This window comes from Microchirus variegatus (genome assembly GCF_963457635.1).
Source record: "Microchirus variegatus genome assembly, chromosome: 14".
In the NCBI taxonomy this organism is placed as follows: Eukaryota; Metazoa; Chordata; class Actinopteri; order Pleuronectiformes; family Soleidae; genus Microchirus; species Microchirus variegatus.
Window position 1 is genome coordinate 3,845,193 of NC_139815.1, and position 22,819 is coordinate 3,868,011.

A 22,819-nucleotide genomic window follows, 5' to 3' on the forward strand; every position below is an offset into this window, starting at 1 on the left:
TTAGTTAGCAACATAACTTGAAAAGTCACAGACAGAATTTGGGCTTGATCCGTAGACGCTATCATTGGTTACAACACCCGCTGTCTGACCCAGGGTGTATTTTGTAGGCACTGAGCTGCCTTGGTGGAGGTCTTTGCTCTCCGAGTGCTTTTCTAGTTTTGTGTTTTAATGTGTTTGCTGTACGTTCAACGAAATAATCAAACAACCGATTCACACAAGACAGCTGTGTTCATAGGTCATTGGTGACTTTCCGTGTATTCAACATTCATTTCATACACTTATTGAATATTTATTTCACAGGGTTATGTACAAAGAGTGCACTGGTCAGCTTATAGGATTGCCTGCATTTGTCTATTTCCCTGGATATTTGTATTACAGACATTTCAGTCGACTACACATGGAATTCATAATCCCGGCCATGTTTCATGTCACTCGCCATCTGTTAGCGTGCAGAGGTCACGTGAACGCCGCAGAGAGGATGAGAAATCGCCTTCGTTTTTGTTGTATCTCAAACAATTCGACAGCAGCTGGACGTCGTGGTGACGCCGCAGATTTTCTCTTGAGGCAAACGAGGAGATTAGAGGAAAGCTAACGCGTTCTGGGGACAGTTCAGAGATGTAGCGGCTGATCCTTGGCATCCTTTCATATATTTCGGATATATGTATGTGTATATATATATATATATATACACATTACATACCACATTTGTGGTATATATATATATATACCACAAATGTCAACAAAGTCATTGTATGAGGTGACAACCATAGACAGCAAGAAGTCTCTGGAGTCAGCGATGAGTTAAGTTTTGGTGAATTTATTGAAGAAAGCTCAGAAAATATAGGTGACATTAGTTTCTGTGTCTAATCTACTCTCTTCAAGCTCGAGAGCTGAAACTAAGCGTGATCCATATGAGTTAATCAGTATTTAATCAAAGAGAGATGGCCAAAGATTTGGTTTGTATTGGATTGTAAATGTTGTATTTTAAATTGGTATTTGTTACCATAATCATATCCAATTTATTGAAGCTAAATCTTAACCATATCCAGCAACAGAATAAAGGTTCAGGAAAACTACAGACGATAAGAGTCAAACGTAAAATGACACAGTGATATGAAATTTTGACCAGTCTGCGTCAAATCCTTCCATGCAGAATTCTATTTTCTGTCATTAAAACCAGTCAAACGGAGAGTGAATGAGTTAATGTCTCATCCTCTGATTGGATCACCAGCAAATCTGAACACCTGGCATTTTAGAAAATAATAAAAAAATGCCCTCTAGTCCATTACAATCATCCAATATTACTGATGAAATTCTCTCGATGGGTCAAAAGTAAATTACATGCATATGATTAAAGATAGTGATGATTTAAACATGTGTGTCAGAAAGAGAGCAGCAACTGTGGCAGGTCAATAAAAAACCCCAAAAACATAAAAGAAACACTGACCTGTGAACCGCGTGTGTGTGTTCACTAACTAACGCCTGATCACAATCAGTAGTGTGCTGCATGCAGGGAACAACAGTGTGCTGAAGGTGGCGCTGTGCTTGTGTGTCTGCCCTTTCAGTGTCTCCTGGTTGGTCTGGTCGGAGGTGGGGGGGCTCGCGGGTGCAGGCACGGTGCTGGGCGGGAGGGTGGTGCGGCTGGCGCACATGTCGTACAGGTTCCCAGAGAACTGCGTCTTCCTGGACTCTTGTCTCAGAGACTCCCAGACGGCGGCGGCGTCTCCGGGACAGCCGGCCAGAGCTGCGTTTGCACAGACATGGAAGGCATTCCAGGACCTTCACAGAACCAGGACAGGAGGACAGGGTTAAAGGGATAGTTTGGATTTTTGAACATCAAGTTGTGTGAGCTGCCGAGCAACCACGGGTTGCCAGTTACGTCAGAAAACAAAACCTAAAAGACCTTGGTATTTTGAATTAGAAAGTAGTAACCGTTTTTGGCCACATTCTTACATATGGCACCTTTAAAATGTACTGAGTGACAGCAGCTTGAAAGGGATAGTTCAGATTTTTGAACATTAGGTTGTATGACACAGACCCCAGGAGTAGAGTGGATGCAACGTTGTTCAATCAGTGAATGAGGCTCCAGTTCAGAGTCAAGAAAAGCAGTTCTGGGAGAGAGTTTCGGACACATGAGTAACGGGTTTTAAGTCATGTGATGTTGACACGTTTGAACAATAAAACAGTTTGGCACCATTTTCCCATTCTCTCTCTCTCCTTGTAAAGTTCCTTGTCTGTGTACTCAAAGGATCACAAAGATTTCACAAAGATCACCCGATGGATTTTCTCAACACGGTCGGTCTTCATATTACTTTAGTTTAAACGTGTTAACCTAACATATGGATGCAAGTTTGTGGTTTAAAATCCGTTAATTATTTGTACCAAACTCTCTCCCAGAAACACTTTTTTCAACTCTGAACCAGATCCTCGTTAAATGATTGAACAACGTTGCATCCACTCTACTCCTGGGGTCTGTGTCGTACAACTCAATGTTCAAAAATCTGAACTATCCCTTTAAAGCTGCTGTCACTCAGTACATTTTAAAGGTGCCATATGTAAGAATGTGGCCAAAAACAGTTACTACATTCAAATTCAAAATACCGAGGTCTTTTAGGTTTCGTTTTCTGACGTAACTGGCAACCTGTGGTCGCTCGGCAGCTGAGACTCTACTGACTGCAATGATTGGTAGATGGCGGTAGGTGGCGCCACATGCCAAAACATGATTTCAAAACATAAACATGATTTGCAGTCTGCAAAATATTTGTTTTAATGCAAATATTTTGGCAGTACTGTTGTTGTTGGTGAGTTCAGTTTGTTATATGAACATTATTCCTGAGTCTCTGTGACATATTAGGAGGATTTTATGGTCTGTTGCTTTAGATTTATTACATAATGCACCATTAATGTTCAAAACTCTGAACTATCTACTATAACTATCTAGCTGCTGTCACGCAGTCATAATCCGACTAAAGGCCCGTCCGCACAGTGTGCGTGACGCGAATTGCGTCTGTGTAACCGTGTGCGTGATGCTGTAAATCGATTGGTTGCATCCCTAACCCTTAGTTAGTCAGTCAGTCAGTTAGTAAGTTAGATGATTGGTTGGCTGACAAGTTAGTCAGTCAGGTGGTGGTTGACTTGTAACCCCAGCCGTGACCCTTAGTTAGTTAGTAAGTAAGCAAGCTAGTAAAAGGCCCTATCACAAGACAAGTTGATGATCGGAAACTATAGTTAGTCAGTTGGTTGGTTGACTACTTAATAAATCCATCAGTCACTTAGTAAGATAGATGATTGAGACACACATGACGTGTACGGAAGTATACCAGGGCCTTAAAAGGATAGTTCGGAATTTTGAACATAAGACCTATTTTCCAACTCAGCCGGTGTGATGGAGACGTCTGGAGACGTTTTCAAGAAATTTCATTCAGTTCTTCTAGTTGCCGAGTTCGCTGATGCTTTGGCTAGCGCAAGTCAATGATACAAGTTAGCATGGCATTAAAAACACTCATACCGACTCCACAGTGCACCCGAGGCAAATCGATTGTAACGGCAGACTATCGATGTACATATCTGTGTTGATAGAATAATATTTGAAACAAAACTAACGTCGCATCGCATGAATTTTTGAGGGACTACTTTCTCAGCACTATACTTCCGGCAACGAAATCAGTCCGCCGCTGCCAGAAGTATGACGCGCTGCTGCTGCTGCTGAGACATAAATCCTTCAAATTGCAAGGTTGGTTTTATTTCAAACATTCTATCAACACAGATATGTATATCGATAGTCTGCCGTTACAATCGATTTGCCTCGGGTGCACTGTGGAGTCGGTATGAGTGTTTTTAATGCCATGCTAACTTGTATCATTGACTTGCGCTAGCCATAGCACCAGCAAACTCGGCAACTAGAAGAAGTGAATGAAATTTCTTGAAAACGTCTCCAGACGTCTCCATCACACCGGCTGAGTTGGAAAATAGGTCTTATGTCCAAAATTCCGAACTATCACTTTAAGACAATCAGGCAATCGGACAAGTTGCTGAGTCAGAGTTTACATGTGGAGGAGAAAAAGGCCGTATATTGGCCGTGTACGTCTCGCACATATTGAATCAGTTTCCTGTAGACTTTAACGTCACAGAAAAACAAACGGTGAATGAGGAGAGATGAGCGGTGAGATGGATCACTTGATTCCCTCAGCGGTTCAAAAGTGAGTCCTCTTTGTAACCGTCGTTATCACCGACGCCAGAGAACACGGAGAAAACCCACGCACACACGAGGAGAACATGCAAGCCCATCCATGCAGAGGCTCCATGAGGACCACTGGTGCTAAAATAAAAGGTTCTATGCAGTAGATAGAAACACACCTGCAGACTGCATCGATGTCCTGCGCACTCTGGTCTTTCTGCGTCTCCACCAAACTATCTCCGAGTGTCAGCAAACACTGAGCAAAACTCTTGTAGATGGAGTCGCATGAAACGGGAATGGCAGCCCCGAAACACGCTGGGACCAGACCTGGCAACAGTCAGGAGAAGTACATTAACACAATATTTGTATAAATTAGGGATGGGAAAGATTATACAATTTTTTGCGTCTGATACCGATATCACAAACTCGAGTGTCTACCAATACTGATGTTAATCAGTTTTAGATCATTTATGAACGTATGAAGCCGTTAACAACACATTTGCTGAACACAGTGCTGAATCATTTCAAAGACATACAGTGGTATGCAAAGGTTTGGGCACCCCTGTCAATTGTCATGATTTTCCTTTATTAATCATTGGTCGTTTGGATAAGAAATTTCAGTTAAATATATCATATAGGAGACAAACACAGTGATATTTGAGAAGTGAAATAAACTTTATATGATTTACAGAATGTGTGTAAGAATTATTTAAACAAAATTAGACATGTGCATAAATTTAGGCACCACAAAAGAAACATTTTGTGCATCCTCCTTTTGCAGAAATAACAGCCTCTAAACTCTTCCTATAGCTTGCAATTAGAGTCTGGATTCTGGCTGAAGGTATTTTGGACCATCCCTCTTTACAAAACATCTCCAGTTCAGTCAGGTTTGATGGTTTCCGAGCATGGACAGTCCGCTTTAAATCACACCACAAATGTTCAATAATATTCAGGTCTGGGGACTGAGATGGTCATTCCAGAACGTTGTATTTGTTCCTCTGCATGAATGCCTTAGTAGTTTTTGAGCAGTGTTTAGGGTCGTTGTCTTGTTGAAAGATCCAGCCTCATCAAAACTTCAACTTTGTCACTGATTCCTGGAAATTGTGCTCCACAATCTGCTGATATTGAGTGGAATCCATGCGCCCTCAACTTTAACAAGATTCCCAGTCCCTGCACTGGCCACACAGCCCCACAGCATGATGGAACCACCACCAAATTTTTACTGTAGGTAGCAAGTGTTTTTCTTGGAATGCTGTGTTCTTTTTCCGCCATGCATAACTCCCCTTGTTTTGTCCAAATAACTCTATTTTAGTTTCATCAGTCCACAGCACCTTATTCCAAAATGAAGCTGGCTTGTCCAAATGTGCTTTAGCATACCTCAAGCGACTCTGTTTGTTGCGGGTGCGGAGAAAAGGCTTTTTCTGCATTACTCTTCCATACAGCATCTCCATGTGTAAAGTGCGCTGAATAGTTGAACGATGCACAGTGACACCATCTGCAGCAAGATGATGTTGTAGGTCTTTGGAGCTGGTCTGTGAGTTGACTGTGACTGTTCTCACCATCCTTCACCTCTGCTTATCTGAGATTTTTCTTGGTTTGCCACTTCGGGCCTTAACTAGAACTGTGCCTGTGATCTTCCAATTCCTCACAATGTTCCTCACAGTTGAAACTGAGAGCTTAAATCTCTGAGATAGCTTTCTGTATCCTTCCCCTAAACTATGATGTTGAACAATCATTGTTTTCAGGTCATTTGAGAGTTGTTTTGAGGCTCCATGTTGCCACTCTTCAGAGAAGATGCAAAGAGGAGAAACACTTACAATTGACCTCCTTAAATAAATACCCTTTCTCATGATTGGATTCACCTGTGTTTGGAGGTCAAGGGTCACTGAGGTTACCAAACCAATTTTGAGTTCCAATGATTAGTGCTAAAGGTATTGAAATCGATAAAATGACAAGGGTGCCTACATTTATGCACATGCCTAATTTTGTTTAAATAATTCTTGCAGACTTTCTGTAAATCATATAAATTTTATTTCACTTCTCAAATATCACTGTGTTTGCCTCCTATATGATATATTTAACTGAAATTTCTCATCCAAACAACCAATGATTTATAAAGGAAAATCATGGAAATTGACATGGGTGCCCAAACTTTTGCATACCACTGTAATTCTCCAACTGTGTCACAAATATTGTTGTAATGAACAGGCCAAACATGACTCAGCTAAAATGCTTTTACTGATTTTTAATATACATTTTTACAGTGTGTGCAGAGCGAAGCATGTGATATACAGTATATAGCATTTTTTGGATTTAATCTCAGAATTCTGACTTTATTCTCAGAATTCATACTGTTTTATTTTTTCTCTCTTTTCTCTCATTTTGTTTCGTCTGTAGAACTCTAATATCTAAAATCTTAAGACGTGTTTTTTTGCTTGCCAAGATTACATTTTTCTTTTTATTATTTTACTTTCTTATAAAACTTCTTTTGCAGTGGATCTTTTGAAAGGAGTGTAATAACGCTGCAGCTCAGTTAGAAAGTTAAAACATTGGTTGGTTGAGTAGTTAGATGGTCAGTCAGCCATCCATTCTGGTAGTTAGATGATTGATTTGTTGGTTGACTTGTAACCTCAGCCCTTACCCTTAGTTAGTTAGTAAACAAGTAAGTAAGAAACTAAGTAACTAAGTGAGTTAGTAAGTTCTGTCATGCCATAAAAAGGCCCTATCGCTTACAAACAACAACTTATCACAAACAATAGTAAATTGGTTGGTTGACTACTTAGTAAATCCATCAGTCACTTAGTAAATAAGATGGTGGACGAGTTAGTCAGTCAGGTAATTAGATAATTGGTTGGTTGAGTTGTAACCTCTACCCAAAGTTAGTTAGTTAGTTACTGACTTAGTTATGTCATGCCTTTAAAAGACCCCATCACTTCCAAAAAATAACTTTACTTACTCAGTTGGTTGGTTGACTACTTTGTAAATGATTGGCTGGTTAACTTGTAACCCAACCCTTAGTTAGTTAGTTAGTTAGTCACCCCACACCTTCTAGTCCATCTGTCATGGGATTAACATATTCTAAACTAATAAACACAACAAAAGAACGGATAAATAAGATTAAGTGATAATAAAAAAGTGGCATCATGAAGTATCCTCATGTCATGCATCCACAGGCAAAGTCATTTATGTGTAAATGCTTCTCAGTATAAATGACAATAACAAAGTGAAAATAATTTCTCCAAACAAACACAATCATGTCACAGTAAATCCTCTTTTCCTTTTCTAGACTGGCATATTGTCCAATTTCAACCATCTGTCGATCTAGATAACACAATCTCCCTCTTACATGAACACACACGTACAAACAGACACTCAGAAACAACCGGAGAGCAGAAAAAAACGTCCTCACCGAGGCAGAGAGCGACGGGCAGCAGCATCACCCCTGTGCCCGGCTGACACCTCCTCATTTTCAGTCCCACCTTTGAACCAGAGTCTCCCGATGTGAAGCCTCCACTGGCCGACGATTGGAAAAAGTACAATGTCGCTGCATTAAAGCCCTGCTGTTCACTGGGAACTCATCAGAGTGTAAAAGTACAGCGATGCACAGACTGCTGGATTAACAGTGGGATGTAATGCAAAGTGTGTGTGTGTGTGTGTGTGGGGGGGGGGGGTGTGCACAGAGAGCTCAGAGGCAGCAAACCAATGGATTACAGAGCTTTTCTCATTTCCGGTCTTTTGTATTTAGAGCATTTATTTATTTTTGCAGAAAAAAAATGGATACATACAACTGAGTTTGTGTTTGTGTGCGCCTCACACACACAGTGTGGTACGGAAGGCCACGTAAAAATCTTAGAAGTGTGACTTTAACCTCAGCATTCTAGAACTCTGACTTTAATCTCAGAATTCTGACTTTAACCTCAGAATTATGACTTTTTTTCTCTGATTTTTCCCATAATTCTGACTTTAATCTCAGAATTATGACTTTGATCTCAGAATCTGACTCTTTCTTTAATCTCAGAATTCAGACTTTCATCCCAGAATGAAATTTGGAAATCGTCACAATTCAAAGTTCGCTCGTCTTTAACAAACAAATAGATCAAATACAAACTATTTTGTGACCTATTTTCTATGTAAATGGAAAGTATGTATGCCTCCACACTCTGGTTTTATTTCATGCCTTGATTTTATTTCAAAGTGATGATTTCCTTTATTCTGATTATCTTTATCTCCTCCCCGTTTCATCTGTTGATGGGAAAGTGAATTTTGAGAAGGGTTATTTTTTTGTGAAGGCATATTATGATTTGTTAGAAAGTCAGAAGACGTTTCACATCTGTATGTACACTGACACTGGAGGTGGAATGGTCACCGTAGATTGTTAATCTACAGTTTAAAAGAGGACCATTAACCGTGGAATAATCTGTCTGGGTCTTAAACTACTGCTACCAATCAATACGACAGGCCCACTAAATACAACAGAGTCCTCTGTCAAATATTGACATTTTAGACATTTCCTTTGCTAAATGTTGGAGATTAACACGTTTTCAGGATTTGTGAGTCTCTAAAAAATATATATATATATATATATTATTATTTTTGGTCAATATGACAGAATGCCAGCTACTGCTTATATATGGTTTAATGTCATGTGATTTACAGACATCTTTATTTATCCACCGCCTCTGCAGTTGAAATAAAATTATATTTTTTAATATACAGTTTTTCTTGTACATTTCCTGGTGTATATCTTAATTTATTTTATTTTTTTTAATGTTACATATAATTGTTTCAAAGGATGTCAAGAATGTAAAGATGTCTGATGTAATTGTCAGCCGCTGTGCAAAAGAAATATCACAGATTAACAGTCCTGGATTAAGGCATTATGCAACACTGTTGAGAGTAAAAATCCAGATGAGATTAGGATCGGGATCCTCGCTCTCTCCAATGTTCTCTATCCATCCATTCATCTGCTTTCTCTCTCTCTCTCTCTCTCTCTCTCTCTCTCTCTCTCTGTTTCACATTAGCAGCACAGTGGGTATTTTTGAATGAGACATTTCGACTTTGATTCACACGATGACGCGATCGACACCTCAGTGCATTAAGATGCTCAACAGTTCAGCAATTATGTTCAAAAGCTGTCAACTAATAGAGAGATTAACCAAATCTGTCATCGGCACAATTGTAAGCAGTGGTTTTAAAATAATCCAGTGTTTGCACCAACATTGTTATCATCATTATTATTACTAATGTGCCTGTGACACATGGGCAGCACTGCCATCATTATTATGCTGTTCTGGATCTGCTCCTGGTCTCTCTCTACTGTCACTACCTCGTATCCCTCTTTCCTTTAAATCATCTCCTCTCTTTCTGACACCTCCCATATTCCCTTTCACCACAACCGGTCGAGGCAGATGCTGCACATCTGCTCACAGATTAGTGCTTGGCTCATTGTGTCTACTATTCTAAACATTTTTCTTCCATCTCCGTAATATCGCTATATTGAAACCTCTTGTGTCTAAGGTTGAATTGGAGATGATTATTCGTGCTTTTATATCCTTACGTCTGGACTCTTGTAATAGTCTTTTTTTTACCTGTTCAAATAAGAAGGCACTTGACCACATTCAATTTTAGAATCAACCTCTAGAAACTTTCGTGTCAGGGTCCTGTAGTATCTGACTTCACCAGCGGGTGGCGGTACAAGTCTAGAAGCAGGGAATAGGTTGCATTCCTACCAAAGAAGAAGAGAACGATGCTACAGCTTCCTTGGACACTTTATATACCTGTCAGATGTAACTGAGCATGAACATAAAGCAGTGAATCATCAGCGTAAATGGCGAGTTCACATCATCACGATGGGCCAATTAATATCATACAAATTTTATTTATTTTCCCACAATTCGACACAGCCGGAAAACAACACTCGTGACCACGTGACAGAACTTTCTGCAGCCACTCAAAACTTCAACATTTTCATCTCAATGCAGCGTTTAACTATAAGTCAAAGCTGCCTCGACTCAAAAGAAAATGACTAAAACAAACTACAGTGAGTTTCTGTTTTAAGACACATGTTGCCCTTGTTTCAAGTCAGATATCTGGAGTAAGAACAATTCAAATGATTAGTAATTTGATAATAAATGCATTACCAGTTCTTTTAGTGTTGAATTAATTGCTTTTTTTTCAAATAAAAAGCAAATTCTCTGGTTCTTCGGCTTCTTTAATTGTGACAATGAACTGAATGTCTCTGGTTTGTGGACAAAATGCGAAGGCGTTTTGACTTTTTCATCATTTTCTGTAATAATATGTATAAGCTGCAGCAAAAATTGCAAGAAAAACAAATGTGACCCCCAAAACAGGCACGTAAAACACGAGGTGTGCACGAGGGCTGCAACAATAAATTGTTTATTAATCGATGACTAAATTAACTGTCAACTATTTTGATAACCGATTAATCTGTTTGGGTATTTTTTTCCAATAATTATTAAACCAAGTTTTCAGATTTTTCAGCTTCTTAAATGTGAATATTCACAGGTGTCTTTGCTCTTTTAAACAAATAAATCATTTTTATTTCTAAGACATTGGAGAACATCATCATTTCCTGGTTCGGCAAACACACTTTTCAACCTTTTCTGTCATTTTACGAACCAAACAAGTACTCAATGGAGAGATTAATCAATCATGAAAATAATCATTTGTTGCAGCGCTCTTCAGATTTCCTATGGGGGGGAATAAAATCAAACAAACGAATGTCCTCAAGAAACATCTTTTTTTTTTAATATGATTTCATTCTTCGAGTGGCCTTTCAAGTTTTATAGGAATTCTTTAAAGTCCTTTTTTTTCCCCATTGCACAGATGTTTTTGAGCAACTCAAATGCAAAAAGGAAAACAACTGCGAAGGCATCTCAGATAAAGTCAGGGTTACATCACCATAACTGTGCCACGATCAATAGTGTTTGGTTACAAAAAGAGCCAGGGATATACTCGCTCAAATACATCCACATATGCAATATTATGGCTACCTCGCGTTTCCACGCAACTTGTCTGCAAAGATGAAACTCACAATGAACAGTAGGGGGCAGTATACTCTCAGAAGTGTACGACATTGTCGAGTGTCGCAGGGTTTATTTCCATTTACAAAATGCAGAATATGGCATGTTTCCATGTGATCTCCACTCTGTTCTGCATCCCCGAGAGTGCAGCGATTACCAAAGACAGATTAGGGCCACTTGTAAAGAAAAAAGATTTGAAAGGAAGGAAAAAAAACCCAGCATACATTCTTAGAATAAAGTCAGAATTCTGACCTTTTTCCCTCAAAATTCTGACTTTAATTTGACAGATTTTTTTTGCCTCAGAATTCAGATTTTTTTTTTTGACTTAATCTCAGAATTTATGCCGTTTTTATTTTACTTTACTTAAAAAACCCATTTATTTGGGTCCCCAAACAAATTAGCAGAATTACAGGCTGTAAAGTAGCTGCTACATTGTCAAAAAGTTAGCACTTATCGTGATTTCATTTGGGTTGCGACAGTTTGCCATCTTTAAAAAGTGGGTCCTCGTTTAAAAAAAAAAAAAAAAAAAGGTTTGGGACACACTGCCCTGGTGAAATATTCCAGTAACATAAAATGATCTTCACACACAGTACAGGTCAAGTACAGCCCACTAAAAAGAGAAAATGGTTGACAACTTCTCAACATAATTAGATTTCATTATCATCATGTAACTTCATTCATTTAACTTTTCAACCATTTTCTTTTCTCGCAGTGGACATACAGACCTGTTCTCTACTGTACTCGCTATTTTAAAGCTACAACTTCAAAATTAAGTAAAACAAAAACACCACAAGATGATATTAGTCAAACAAAATCTAGACTAACACCTGTATTTAGTCCACTTTTTTAAGGCAGTTTCCTAGATTATTTGACGTGAGATCGCCTCGTCTTATACTCGTTATGTTGGACAGTCCTCTGAAGCTACATCCGACTGTTTTCATTTAAAAATTGCATAAGTCCTACTCTGCTTTGAGCTTCCAAAATGATGGCGTTTGAACATTTCGCAAGCTCCAAACGTCGGGGGGCAACATTTTAGCGTGAACGTCAACACTTTGACTTTCACCTCGGCGTCCGTGTCATAACAGTACTCAACGACTGCAGAGGAGACAACCGACTCCCCGGGCTTTTCCTTAAAGATACAGTGTGTAAAATGTAGTAACATTTATTGTTTATTACTGAAATGATCCCTCACCTTACCCTTCGTGTTTGATAAACTACGCAGCCTTCAGATGGCGTCAAAACTTTGTCCATTGTGGGCTACAGTAAAAACATGGTGGTCTAAACCGAGAGCTGAGATAAAACAATAATAAAAGAAAGTAAAAGAAAGACAACAAATACTACAGTTGGGCGATTGCACACCTATTAAAAAAAGAGTAACTTTAATAATTTTGCCTTCAATTTCTGGCAAAAGAGAAAATAAATCACCAAAGTTTTACACACTGGATCTTTAAAACAAGGGGAGATGCTAATCTGGGCCACAGACTCTTATTTTGAAATCATGAGAGTTGCGATTGTGACCAAAGCTATGTTGGACATTTAAAAAACAGAAGTTGTCCGAAGCAATTCATTGGCAACTAGACGCAACCAGCAGAGTCGCCCCCCCCTGGTGGCCAAATGCCACTTCTGACTTCACTTTTCAAACCCAAAGTCTTCAGTCTGAGGTTGGGACAAACCATTTATCAAATGAAGACGATGTTGTGTGGATGTAGCTCTAATTTTAGTAGTATAAAAACGTTTAAATGCAGTTTTGTTTGTTTGTTTGTTTTACAACTGAAGGCAACTTCTAGCATCAGTCCGTTTATAAATGTGTAGTAAGATCTATGTCTCTAACGTGGATACATGAAAGGTGTGTTATTGACCTCAGTTTGGCTGCAGGTTAACAGTTGAAAATGCATGTGATTTGCGAGAATAGCAGTGAGTTTATAACTATCAGCTACACCTAATCTAGGCAGCCAACTCTTTTCACATCAAGCCTACGAAAGATGAACTTCTATGTGGTGAAAATAATCTGCCATCGCTCGTAGTTTTATACAAAAAGAGGTCTTGAATCGCTGCCTTTCAAAGTCTGAGCAGTGACTCGTCTCTCTCTCAGTGACCGGTGATCACATCATCTTCCGGGGGATTAAAGCCACCGCGTTCCCGACCAACAGCCGGTCCCGCTCCCGCACCTCCTCCTTCAGCTTGGCCTCGGAGATCCGCAGCTGGCGGATGGTCGCCTTCATCTCCTTCATCTTCACCTCCATCAGTGCGATGATGTCCCGCTGCTCGTTCAGTTTCCGCAGGAGCTCGGTAGACGTTGTCCCGGTGGTCAGGGAGTAAGAGTGGTCGAGCGGACTGCTGGTCACACTGATGTACTGCAGAGCGGCAGCGGCAACGGCAGCGGCGGCGCCTTCCACCGGCGCGTCGTCGGCGGTGAGCGCGTCTGTGTTGCCCATCGCCGCGGTGTTACATGTCCCCTCTGCCTGGACGGGCAGCCGCGCCGTGCCCAGATACTCCCCATTTTGGCCAATCTGAACCACGGTGATGGTGTCGTCGCTCGCCTCGCCGCCTGTGGTGCCCTCGGCTCCTCCCGCGGTGTTACCCAGCACGCTGGTGATGATGATCCCGGAGGTCGCCGTAGCGGCAGCGGCGACGCCGGCGGGTGCGGAGACCCCGGCAGACGATTTCTTGCCTCTGCCCCGCCGACTCCTGCGCTCATTGACGCCTCGGAGTGGGAAAAGGGACGGGATTCTGATGGTGTATGTTTTCCTCCCGCCAGAGAAGTGCACGCTGCACACTCGGTGACCCGTGGTGGGCTGGAAGGTGCTGAAGCAGCCGCTGACCCCGGCCCGAGAAATGTTCCTCAGCCACTGCGCCCTAAGCGCAGGGTCTTTGGGGAACGTGTAGAAGCGCAGCTCCCGGTCCCGGTGCGAGTTGTTGTAACAGCCGGGCACGCAGCAAGTGAAGCCGGGCATGTTGACCTCAGCGCCCGCGGTGAAGCTGCTGAAGCTCGGCTTAATTTATTGTTGTTACTCACCGCGGCCTGCAAGCGGAACTACACGTCCCACAAAGCTAACAACAACTTCCTGTTTATTTTTACACTCCAAACCGAGTCGATGTTCCCCGCGCGACGACGGAATCCTCCTCGCGCTCAGCCGATCCTGGAGTACACGCACCCCGCGCTACTACCGGACCCGAGCCCGGTGTTTTATTTAGGGTGTTCGGTTTTGTTGTTGTTCGCGGTGTTTTCAGACCAACCGTCCTCCATCGAGAACTAAAACTACCGTGAGCCTTTGCGCCTCGTTCCCTGCTCCGTCTGCGCTCGAGCAGCCCTGCTGGTCAGAGTGTGAAAGCTCGGCTGAGAGCAGAATCAGGTCAGGATTGAGCTGATTATGGTTATAAAAAATTAGAAATTAATTTATTAAATTATTATTAAATTAAATGTATATATATATATGTGTGTGTGCGTGTGTGTTTCCCTCCAGTAAATAGAAATGTTCGAGTCATCAATAAAACTATATTTTTTTCCACCCAACACTCTTTGTATGTTTCCTTTTTGATGACTCACCTCATGTTTATATATATATATATATATATATATATATATATATATATATATATATTTTTTTTTAATATACTGAAAATACAATAATTGTAAATAATTACCACATAAAGAGCATTTTGGAGACGCTATAATTCTCCATGATTTCAAAATCACTTATAGTTTGCGGAATTATCAAAAACAGTTAAGTTCATGTCATGATTGTAGTATTTACATATCTTTTGTCATTTTTTTCACCTTTTGTTTTTGAGGATGTTTTCATTTTCTCAAGTATCGTCTGTAAAAGTAGACATAGTTGGTCCCTCCCTAGTAATAAAAATACCAAATATTTCTTGGTAATTTTCCCTTCACTTTCCACAGAGCATTTGTATCATTTTATAGTCAAAATATATGGATTTTGGTTTGCTTTCACCACATTAACTCAACCAATTTTTATCTTGATATTTGCTTAGATAAATGCATATTCTATCCAGTAATTTACATTTTGTTGTATTAGGTATATTGAATTAATAACATTAAAAAAAGAGTTTCATTTCAATATAAAATCTTTCTTTAGGGCAAAATGAGAATCATCAAGTTAAGAAAACCACCTGAAATTCCTGTATGATCCTATGGAGGACAATAAATGAATAAATAAGTAAAAGAAAGAAAGAATGCATTAATAAATACATAAAATAATAAATAAATAATAATCCATAATGCTCCATATCATCCAGGTTTGTGTAAAAAATGTGTGCAAGTTTCCTCCAGCAGGGGGCAGTGGTGCGTACATTTGCTTTGATAAACATGAAGAAGAAGAATGGTGACGTCACGTGGGAGGGCCAGCCAGAGCTCGTGGTTCGTGGACGGTTCGCGGGAAAGAAGTCCCAAAACAAACCGCCTGTGATGGGCATGCGAGCAGCGTCACGCAAAGTCTAACCGGGAAAACGTTTACCGATCCCCCGTCAACGCCGAGTAACACGGATATTGATCCGCGAGCCATTCTGAGGCTACGAGAGGTAACCGGCTACTTTAGGTAGCCACGAGCAAACAACACAGACCTGTCAGACGGTTAGCTAAGCATTAGCCAAGCATTAGCCACCCCCCCTGCGGACAGGCTAACGGTGAGCGGTTGGTGAGGACTCTGTGAACGGCTGGTGAAATGGCAGAGAGGCCAGAAGATCTGAACCTACCTAACGCTGTGATCACCCGCATCATCAAGGAGGCGGTGAGTGCTGGGAGCGGACACTGAACTCCGGCTGAAGCCTCAGTTAGCTTTAGCCTTTAAAGCTCTTATGTTTATGACCGTTTAAAGCACCGGAACCGGTGTGATCTGCTCTGTTACACGGAATAGATTTAACGGCGGATCCACTTTGGGGTTTTTATTTTATCACTGGCAAAATTACAAGTTTAGCTCCACCAGGAATGGCAAAAAGTAAAGGCAATTAATGTGCATTATATACACCCATATAAACACAAACATATTAGGAAAGAATTAAAAAAATAAAATGCTTAACTTTGTTCAATGTGGGCATAATATACAAAGTAAACAGCATGTGAGATGAAGTGGATTAAAGTGAGCTGTCTCTTCTTCTTGTATTAATAATTTGAAGGCTGTACATAATAAGAGGTGCAATGCTGCCCCCCACAGGGCAGTTGGGGTCCAATATATCTTGTATAATAAGCAGAGGACTCATGCTGCCTTCACGTGGAAAAATTGGAAAGATTAAGACTTCTCATTTTTGAAATTGGAACTACGGCAGTTCCTGCGTCTTAGGTAAAAACACATTTTGAATTGTTAGAATTCCCCATTTGAGCATTAAAATTAACATTTTGTACACAATTGACAAGAAAGGTATTATACTAATAATAATAATAATAATGCATTTTATGCAATGCATAAAATATTCACTTTAAAGAAGCTGAAAAAGCTCAAGTTTCTTTTCAGTTAATTTGGCCGTTAAATTGATCCAAGTTTTTCATGAAACAAGCATTTGATTTTGACACTTGTGTGTTTTTCTCACTTTTCAAATCAATGAGTCAGCTGGAGAATGAGCTCCAGTACAACAGATGTTCTCTTTGAGCGAATAAAGCCTCCTGCGTGTGTTGTGTGATAAGAAGACGCGTCATGTGTTGCGTCTTTGCGATAAAGACACTCTTTGTTTTCAACAGCTTCCAGATGGAGTCAACGTGTCCAAAGAAGCCAGGAGAGCCATTTCCCAAGCCGCCAGCGTGTTCGTGCTCTATGCAACCTCCTGGTAAGAAGAAAACAAATCGATAAAAATCAAACGCATGGGTATTGATTCACAAAAGGCATTCACACACTTCAAACGATAGAATCATGAAAACATCTCAGTCTGGAGGCAGCAGCAAACGGAGACGTAGAACAAAAACATACAGCTTGTTATTAAATTGTTTATAATAAGTAGGGCTGCAACTAGCAGTTATTTACAGGATTGACTGACAAATTGTTTGCTTTATAAAATGTTCACAAATGCCTTTTATCTACAAACCAAAGCGTAATCAGTTTTTAATTATTTCTTTTGTTTTTCTTTTCTTGTCACAGTGCGAATAATTTTGCGATGAAGGCGAAGAGAAAAACTCTGAACGCAGGAGACGTCCTGGCAGCGATGGAGGAAATGGAGTTTGAGCGATTCCTGGAGCCGCTCAGAGAAGCTTTGGAAGGTCGGTGTGCCCTCAGTGATGTCTCCATTCAAATGCATCGCAGTTTTACAACTGTATTTTCAAAGATTTGGTGCAGAAAAATGTGCATTTATGTGTTTCCATTAAAGGGAATGTTGGGAGTAGTTTGGAGATGAGCAGTGAGCTGTCTTATTCTCAAAAAAGAAAAACAAAGCGCGGTCCACAAGTTGGTGGGAGATGGGACTTTGTTCACGCTTAAAAGCTTAGGCAGACTCCATAGATACTGTTGCTATGCTTGTCAAACTTCCCATTTTCAGCCAAAGATGAGGTTTAAATTTTGTGTACAATTTTGGTGTAAAATTCTGTTTTTGTAAATTTCCCGCTCACGTTTCTTTGTTTGTCACCAGTGTACAAAAAGGGCCAGAAAGGAAAGAAGGAGGTGTCGGAGCAGAAGCGTAAAGACAAAGAGAAGAAGGTCGACTCTGAGAACGACAAGAGCCGGGACGAGGAAGAGGAGGAGGAGGAGCGAATGGAAGAGGAGCCGGAGGCAGAGAACGAAGCAGCAGAGGAGGAGGAAGAGGACGAGGTGGAGAACTGAGGATGTTTTTCGAATCCAACACGAACACTTTATAAAAGCGTCCCCATTGTACGTCCCAGTACAATGATGCGTACAAGTGACATCACTGCAAATCATTACATCAGGTTACAGCGAGGCGACGTCCACCCTCCAGTCTTCCAACATAAAGCACAACAGCGATGTCGCCAATGTTTTTTTTTATACACTTGATACAAATCCTGTTTAATTTCTCCTGTAACAGGATTCCCTGAAAATAAATGAAATTTAATTAACTCGCTTGTTAAAATCTGATGTTTGAGCACATGATCGTTCACATGTGGATGAGATTTAATCAATTATCCCCCTCCATCTGAATAAGTAAATGGTTAATAACATTATACAAAAAAATTATTGCTTCGCTTAGGGAAACCCTTAAATGCATAGAATAGTGTAGTGTAATCTAGGAGGCATTGGTTAAGCAAACTAAAAAAAACTTATTTTGAACCATGTTTTCCTTATTTTGAACCTGTCAAGTTCTATAATACATACCTATTTATTTAAGATCCTGTTTGAATGTTTTTTTTCCTGAAAAGACTGATTCTGTTCCCACATTGTTCCTTTTATACAATTTAATGTGATGAATGGTATTTTCCACATTTTCAATAAAGATTTGTATGAGATCAAACCTGTTCTTACAAACATGTCTTCAGACATCTTTTTTCAAAGTAGAGAATGTGTGCATTTGAAGGCAATTGAACAGGTGGTGTTGTGCCTAATGAACACCAAGTGAAGGTTACCCAGGGTCCCTAAACATTGTTTGGCATCAAATTGCATCATGTCACCCATTTGCTCTCTTCCTTAAAACTCTAACAGCAGAGAAAGCGGACAGTTAATAGCGCTGCCAGTAATGACTCGTGTCCTGTGTAGGCGTTGTCTACATGCTTCAAGCAATGTACCAGCAGGTGGTAAGAATTCACTTAAATATCAACCTCACTACTTTCTTGCAAAACAGCCACTTTCCCATGTGTATTTAGGGCAATTTTCAAAAACCATTCAAGGGGCTCAGCAAAAATCAAATCTGAGTGACCCATCAAGCCCAAAGTATGGACACATATTAAATTCTAAAGATTAAGAACCAGAGACACATGAGCATTGTGTGAAAGTTCTTTTATTAGCACTCATTTAATCAGATGGACACTCCACTTTGCCGCTGTTGATGTCATCGATGACATCGTGGGGAGGCCGGCCGTCGATGGTGCAGCCAACCGACTGAGCGGTGCCAAGGATCTCTTTGATGGTTCCTGAGGAGAGGTTCAACAAAGTGTTAGCTAAGTTTATATTTTGACACATTCATGGCGTCAAGTGTTTCATTACAGTGAGGAGGATTAAAGTCGACACTATTAACATTTAATTTTTCCTCCTACATGGAGGCAATTTGTCTCGTCAATAAACGAGAGACGTTTTAACACCTTTTCAAGCGCCTTGTTTCCGTGTGTTAATGCAACTGAATCACGGGTCACTTCACACATGCCCACTGCTGTTTTTATGCCAGAAACGGCTACAAGCATTTCATTTTGTGTTGCACTGCAAATTCAACAGTACTAGGAGCATTTGAAGTCTATCACCACCTACCTACAGTTTCAGTCACGCGTCAGTTAAAATCAATTTTACATTAGCACAAGAGACGGTGGCAGTATTTATTGTACTGAAAAACGAGCACTTAAGATGTTAATGGTCTCCAACTCATAAGAAACATTTTAAAATCAAAGACCTCATTTTTATTTAATCTCACCAATTGAAGCAACACTTTACTAATCAATTAAATGTGGCAGCTACAATAGTCAACATAATCAGTTAATTTGCAGAGTACATTTTTTTCCAATTCAAAGTGTTCAACCATAAATAATCTGCAGTCACTTTGACGCTTATAATGTTCCAGACTTTACGGCACAGAGCGGCCCATGAATGTGAACAGCCCTGTTTCCTAAAGCCGGGTCACTCTAAGCCTCCACTGGATTATACTCAGTCACTGGTTTAGACAGGCATAGTGGCGGGAGGCTGGACACAGCAGCGTATGCAGTCGGAGTGTTTCTTACCAGAGAGCTCCCTGGCGATGGAGCGTTCCCTCATGGTGCGAGCGATGCCCACAATCTCCTCGAAGGTCACGCTGCCACTGTGCTTGACTGCAAACAAAAAGGAAGCATTTTAATTCATGTTCTACTCTAGTCCAGTCAATCATTTCAAAATATACATTGTTATTCAAAAGGTCACTTACTGTTCTTGACCTTTTTCCTGTCACGAGGAGGCTCCTTCAGAGCCTTAATGATCAGAGCAGATGCAGAGGGAACCACCTCAATCTGAAAACACAGGAAGGGTATTCACATGTAAGACAAAGACTGGGCGGAGTCTGGTGATGACCAGGAAGTGCAAAATGGTCAAACAGGAGTGGACATACCGCTGCCTGTCTGTTCTGGATGACCAGCTTCACAGTGATCCTCAGGCCTTTCCAGTCACCGGTTGCCTTGGCAATGTCGTCACCAACTTTCTTGGGAGACTGAAGGGGAAGAGGAAAAATATGGTCAATTGCTGCAAAACTAAAGACCCCTGGTTAGTGTACACCGAGCTTCCACTGGTGACACTTTGAGGTAAAGCAGAAACGCTGTTTTACTGTACTGGAGCAGGAAATATGCGTACATTTACAGTATAATTATCACAACAAGCACCCTATCCACCCCCTGTTCCTAATGTTCCAGACTTTACGGCACAGAGCGGCCCATGAATGTGAACAGCCCTGTTTCCTAAAGTTGGGTCACTCTGAGCCACCACTGGATTATACTCAGTCACTGGTTTAGACAGGCATAGTGGCGGGAGGCTCACATACACGGACATTAACGAACACTCACCAAACCCAGAGGTCCGATTTTGGGGGCCAGAGCAGAAGTTGCACCGACTTCTCCTCCTGTGCACCTCATGAACACTAAAGAGAAAGAGAGATGGCCAGGATTGCATAAGATCCACAGAACAATGCTACACAACATGCCATGTTTAAAGGAACAGTGTAAAATTCTGAGGTAATGAACAGCAAGTCACAATCACGCGAGTGTGCTCTTGGAATGGAATTCTGAATATGTATAAAAAATGATTGCCTAATTTAATCCATTTCATCTCAATTTCACAGACTGGCCCAAGACCAACAAAAGACACAGCTGAAAAAAAGAATGCCCCAAAAAATTTGTTTGATGTTTAAACCTTTACAGAAATAATCCTGATGACTCGACTTCTACTACATCATATTGGTGCATTACTACTACTTACAAATGCTTACTAGAAACTTTAATACTATGCTTTTATGTTTCACTGTTTAACAAGTTAACGGGATATTTTGGTCAATATCAGTTAGTTAATATTGATTCTGGTCTTTTATATCCAATTCTGTGGATTACACCAAACTGGATTAAAGCCCATTTTCAGTATTTTGACAGTACTTTACTTCAGTCTGCATTTAAGATGTAATAAAAAAAGAGGTTTCAGGTGGGCAAAACATGCATACAAATACAATGCAGTACATAAACACTACGTTTTCCACATCTAATAAATCCGTGTTGATTCAAGTGTTAAGGGTATAATTACGGGGCAGGTTAAGTTTAACCTCATTTTAAATAGCTATGCTAACGCTGTTAAGCTAATGCTAATAGCATCGTGGCAAAAAACCTTACCACGTGGAGTCATCCACAAACCCATCTTAACATAACACTCAGCAATTCCACACATTGTAACCGACAAACACATCAAACTCCGCGGACACGAAACCAACCGTCAGTTTAGTTTTTGGTGGAGGTTCGAGTCCTTTTTCTTTTACCGTTTTCTCAGCGCCGCCAGAGGCCGACACCGCCGCCATGTTGGCTCTGAACGAGCTTCAGCGTGTGTCAGCGACACGAACAGTAAAACGTACCAGTCTTAACCTCGGTAGGGTCGAACTTAGGTGGCATGGTGTCGCTTTGGATGTGGGCTCAGTTCAGCCTGGTGATGTGGTGAGGGTGTCGGATGAACCCGGGCTCGGGACGACCGATTACTGTTGCACCTTCACCGCTAAAGCGAGAAAGAAAAAAGAGACCGAGTAGAGGCTGTGGGCGTTTATATACTCTCTCCAGGTCTCGCGAGAGTACAGACTTCTCATAGTGACGTAGTTGACGGGCTCTCATCATACATCCAATTATTCACGGCTGTTTTCTCCCACATTAAAACAAGATCAAATCAAATAAATCACGATTGCGTGTATAGTATACTCTATGGAAGCCTAGTCTAAAAAAGAGAGTCATAATCATGAGATGCTAAGTCATTATTTCTGAGATGCTAAGTCATAATTATGAGATGCTAAGTCATAATTATGAGATGCTAAGTCATGGTTTTAAGATGCTAAGTCATAATCATGAGATGCTAAGTCATAATTATGAGATGCTAAGTCATTATTGTGAGATACTAAGTCATAATGATATACTATCTCATAATTATGAGATGTTAGGTCACTGTTATGGGATGCTAAATCATTATTGTGAGACACCAAGTCATAATTATGAGATATAGTGATATACTGCTATAGTTTTGTCATTCACCCATTCACACTCCTCAACATGGGGCTATGTGTGTTGCTAAAGGACACATAGCAGAGCCAGGAATTGAACCAGCCACTATGGCTCAATCCTAGCTCCTTGTAAAAAAAAAAAAAAGTGACTTCAACTTATACCAAAGTCATTTTCTGGTGCGATACTTGTACTTTTTTTCAAGATCACAAAGCTACTGAGACTGTTAATAATAACACTGTGCACTTTCGATGTAAGCAGAGTACTAGAGAAAACAATGTGAAGGTTTAGTGGTGAAGG

At 40.5% G+C, this 22,819-nt stretch overlaps 4 protein-coding genes across 5 annotated transcripts; 1 reads left to right on the top strand and 3 right to left on the bottom strand.

Moving 5' to 3' along the window:
* Positions 1–1,475: 1,475 nt before the first annotated feature.
* Positions 1,476–7,644, bottom strand: LOC310936859 (neuritin-like protein; the record flags this gene model as incomplete). The annotated part of the gene is made up of 3 exons (XM_083901014.1): positions 1,476–1,779; positions 4,357–4,504; positions 7,587–7,644. 3 exons carry the CDS (start codon positions 7,642–7,644, stop codon positions 1,476–1,478), a joined length of 510 nt encoding a protein of 169 aa, XP_083757140.1.
* A 4,116-nt stretch (positions 7,645–11,760) lies between these two features.
* On the bottom strand, positions 11,761–14,355 carry thap11 (THAP domain containing 11). The gene has a single exon (XM_083900418.1). It carries the CDS (start codon positions 14,172–14,174, stop codon positions 13,323–13,325), a length of 852 nt encoding a protein of 283 aa, XP_083756544.1. The 5' UTR covers positions 14,175–14,355; the 3' UTR covers positions 11,761–13,322.
* Positions 14,356–15,608: 1,253 nt separating this feature from the next.
* pole3 (polymerase (DNA directed), epsilon 3 (p17 subunit)) lies at positions 15,609–18,124 on the top strand. Its single transcript, XM_083900508.1, has 4 exons — positions 15,609–15,968; positions 16,913–16,998; positions 17,307–17,425; positions 17,791–18,124. The coding sequence occupies exons 1-4, from the start codon at positions 15,903–15,905 to the stop codon at positions 17,979–17,981; spliced, it is 462 nt and encodes a 153-aa protein (XP_083756634.1). The 5' UTR covers positions 15,609–15,902; the 3' UTR covers positions 17,982–18,124.
* Positions 18,125–19,089: 965 nt separating this feature from the next.
* Positions 19,090–22,035, bottom strand: rpl12 (ribosomal protein L12). Of its 2 annotated transcripts, none has more exons than XM_083901157.1 (6): positions 21,892–22,035; positions 20,843–20,916; positions 20,395–20,493; positions 20,215–20,296; positions 20,036–20,122; positions 19,090–19,240 (listed from the first exon to the last, which is right to left on the bottom strand). In XM_083901157.1, the coding sequence occupies exons 1-6, from the start codon at positions 21,926–21,928 to the stop codon at positions 19,122–19,124; spliced, it is 498 nt and encodes a 165-aa protein (XP_083757283.1). In that variant the 5' UTR covers positions 21,929–22,035; the 3' UTR covers positions 19,090–19,121. The 2 variants fall into 2 exon arrangements, with proteins under 2 accessions (XP_083757283.1, XP_083757284.1); XM_083901158.1 differs by having other exon boundaries at positions 21,799–21,939.
* Between the last annotated feature and the right edge of the window lie 784 nt (positions 22,036–22,819).

Excerpts from the sequence above, each read along its gene's own strand:
- rpl12 (XM_083901157.1), bottom strand. The coding sequence starts at position 21,928 with ATGCCACCTAAGTTCGACCCTACCGAGGTTAAGACTG. Across the intron at positions 20,494-20,842 it reads AAATCGGACCTCTGGGTTTG|TCTCCCAAGAAAGTTGGTGA; the intron begins GTGAGTGTTCGT and ends CTTCCCCTTCAG. Across the intron at positions 20,297-20,394 it reads TCCAGAACAGACAGGCAGCG|ATTGAGGTGGTTCCCTCTGC; the intron begins GTATGTCCACTC and ends CTGTGTTTTCAG.
- pole3 (XM_083900508.1), top strand. The coding sequence starts at position 15,903 with ATGGCAGAGAGGCCAGAAGATCTGAACCTACCTAACGCTGTGATCACC. Across the intron at positions 15,969-16,912 it reads CCCGCATCATCAAGGAGGCG|CTTCCAGATGGAGTCAACGT; the intron begins GTGAGTGCTGGG and ends TGTTTTCAACAG. Across the intron at positions 17,426-17,790 it reads GCTCAGAGAAGCTTTGGAAG|TGTACAAAAAGGGCCAGAAA; the intron begins GTCGGTGTGCCC and ends GTTTGTCACCAG.
- thap11 (XM_083900418.1), bottom strand. The coding sequence starts at position 14,174 with ATGCCCGGCTTCACTTGCTGCGTGCCCGGCTGTTACAACAACTCGCAC.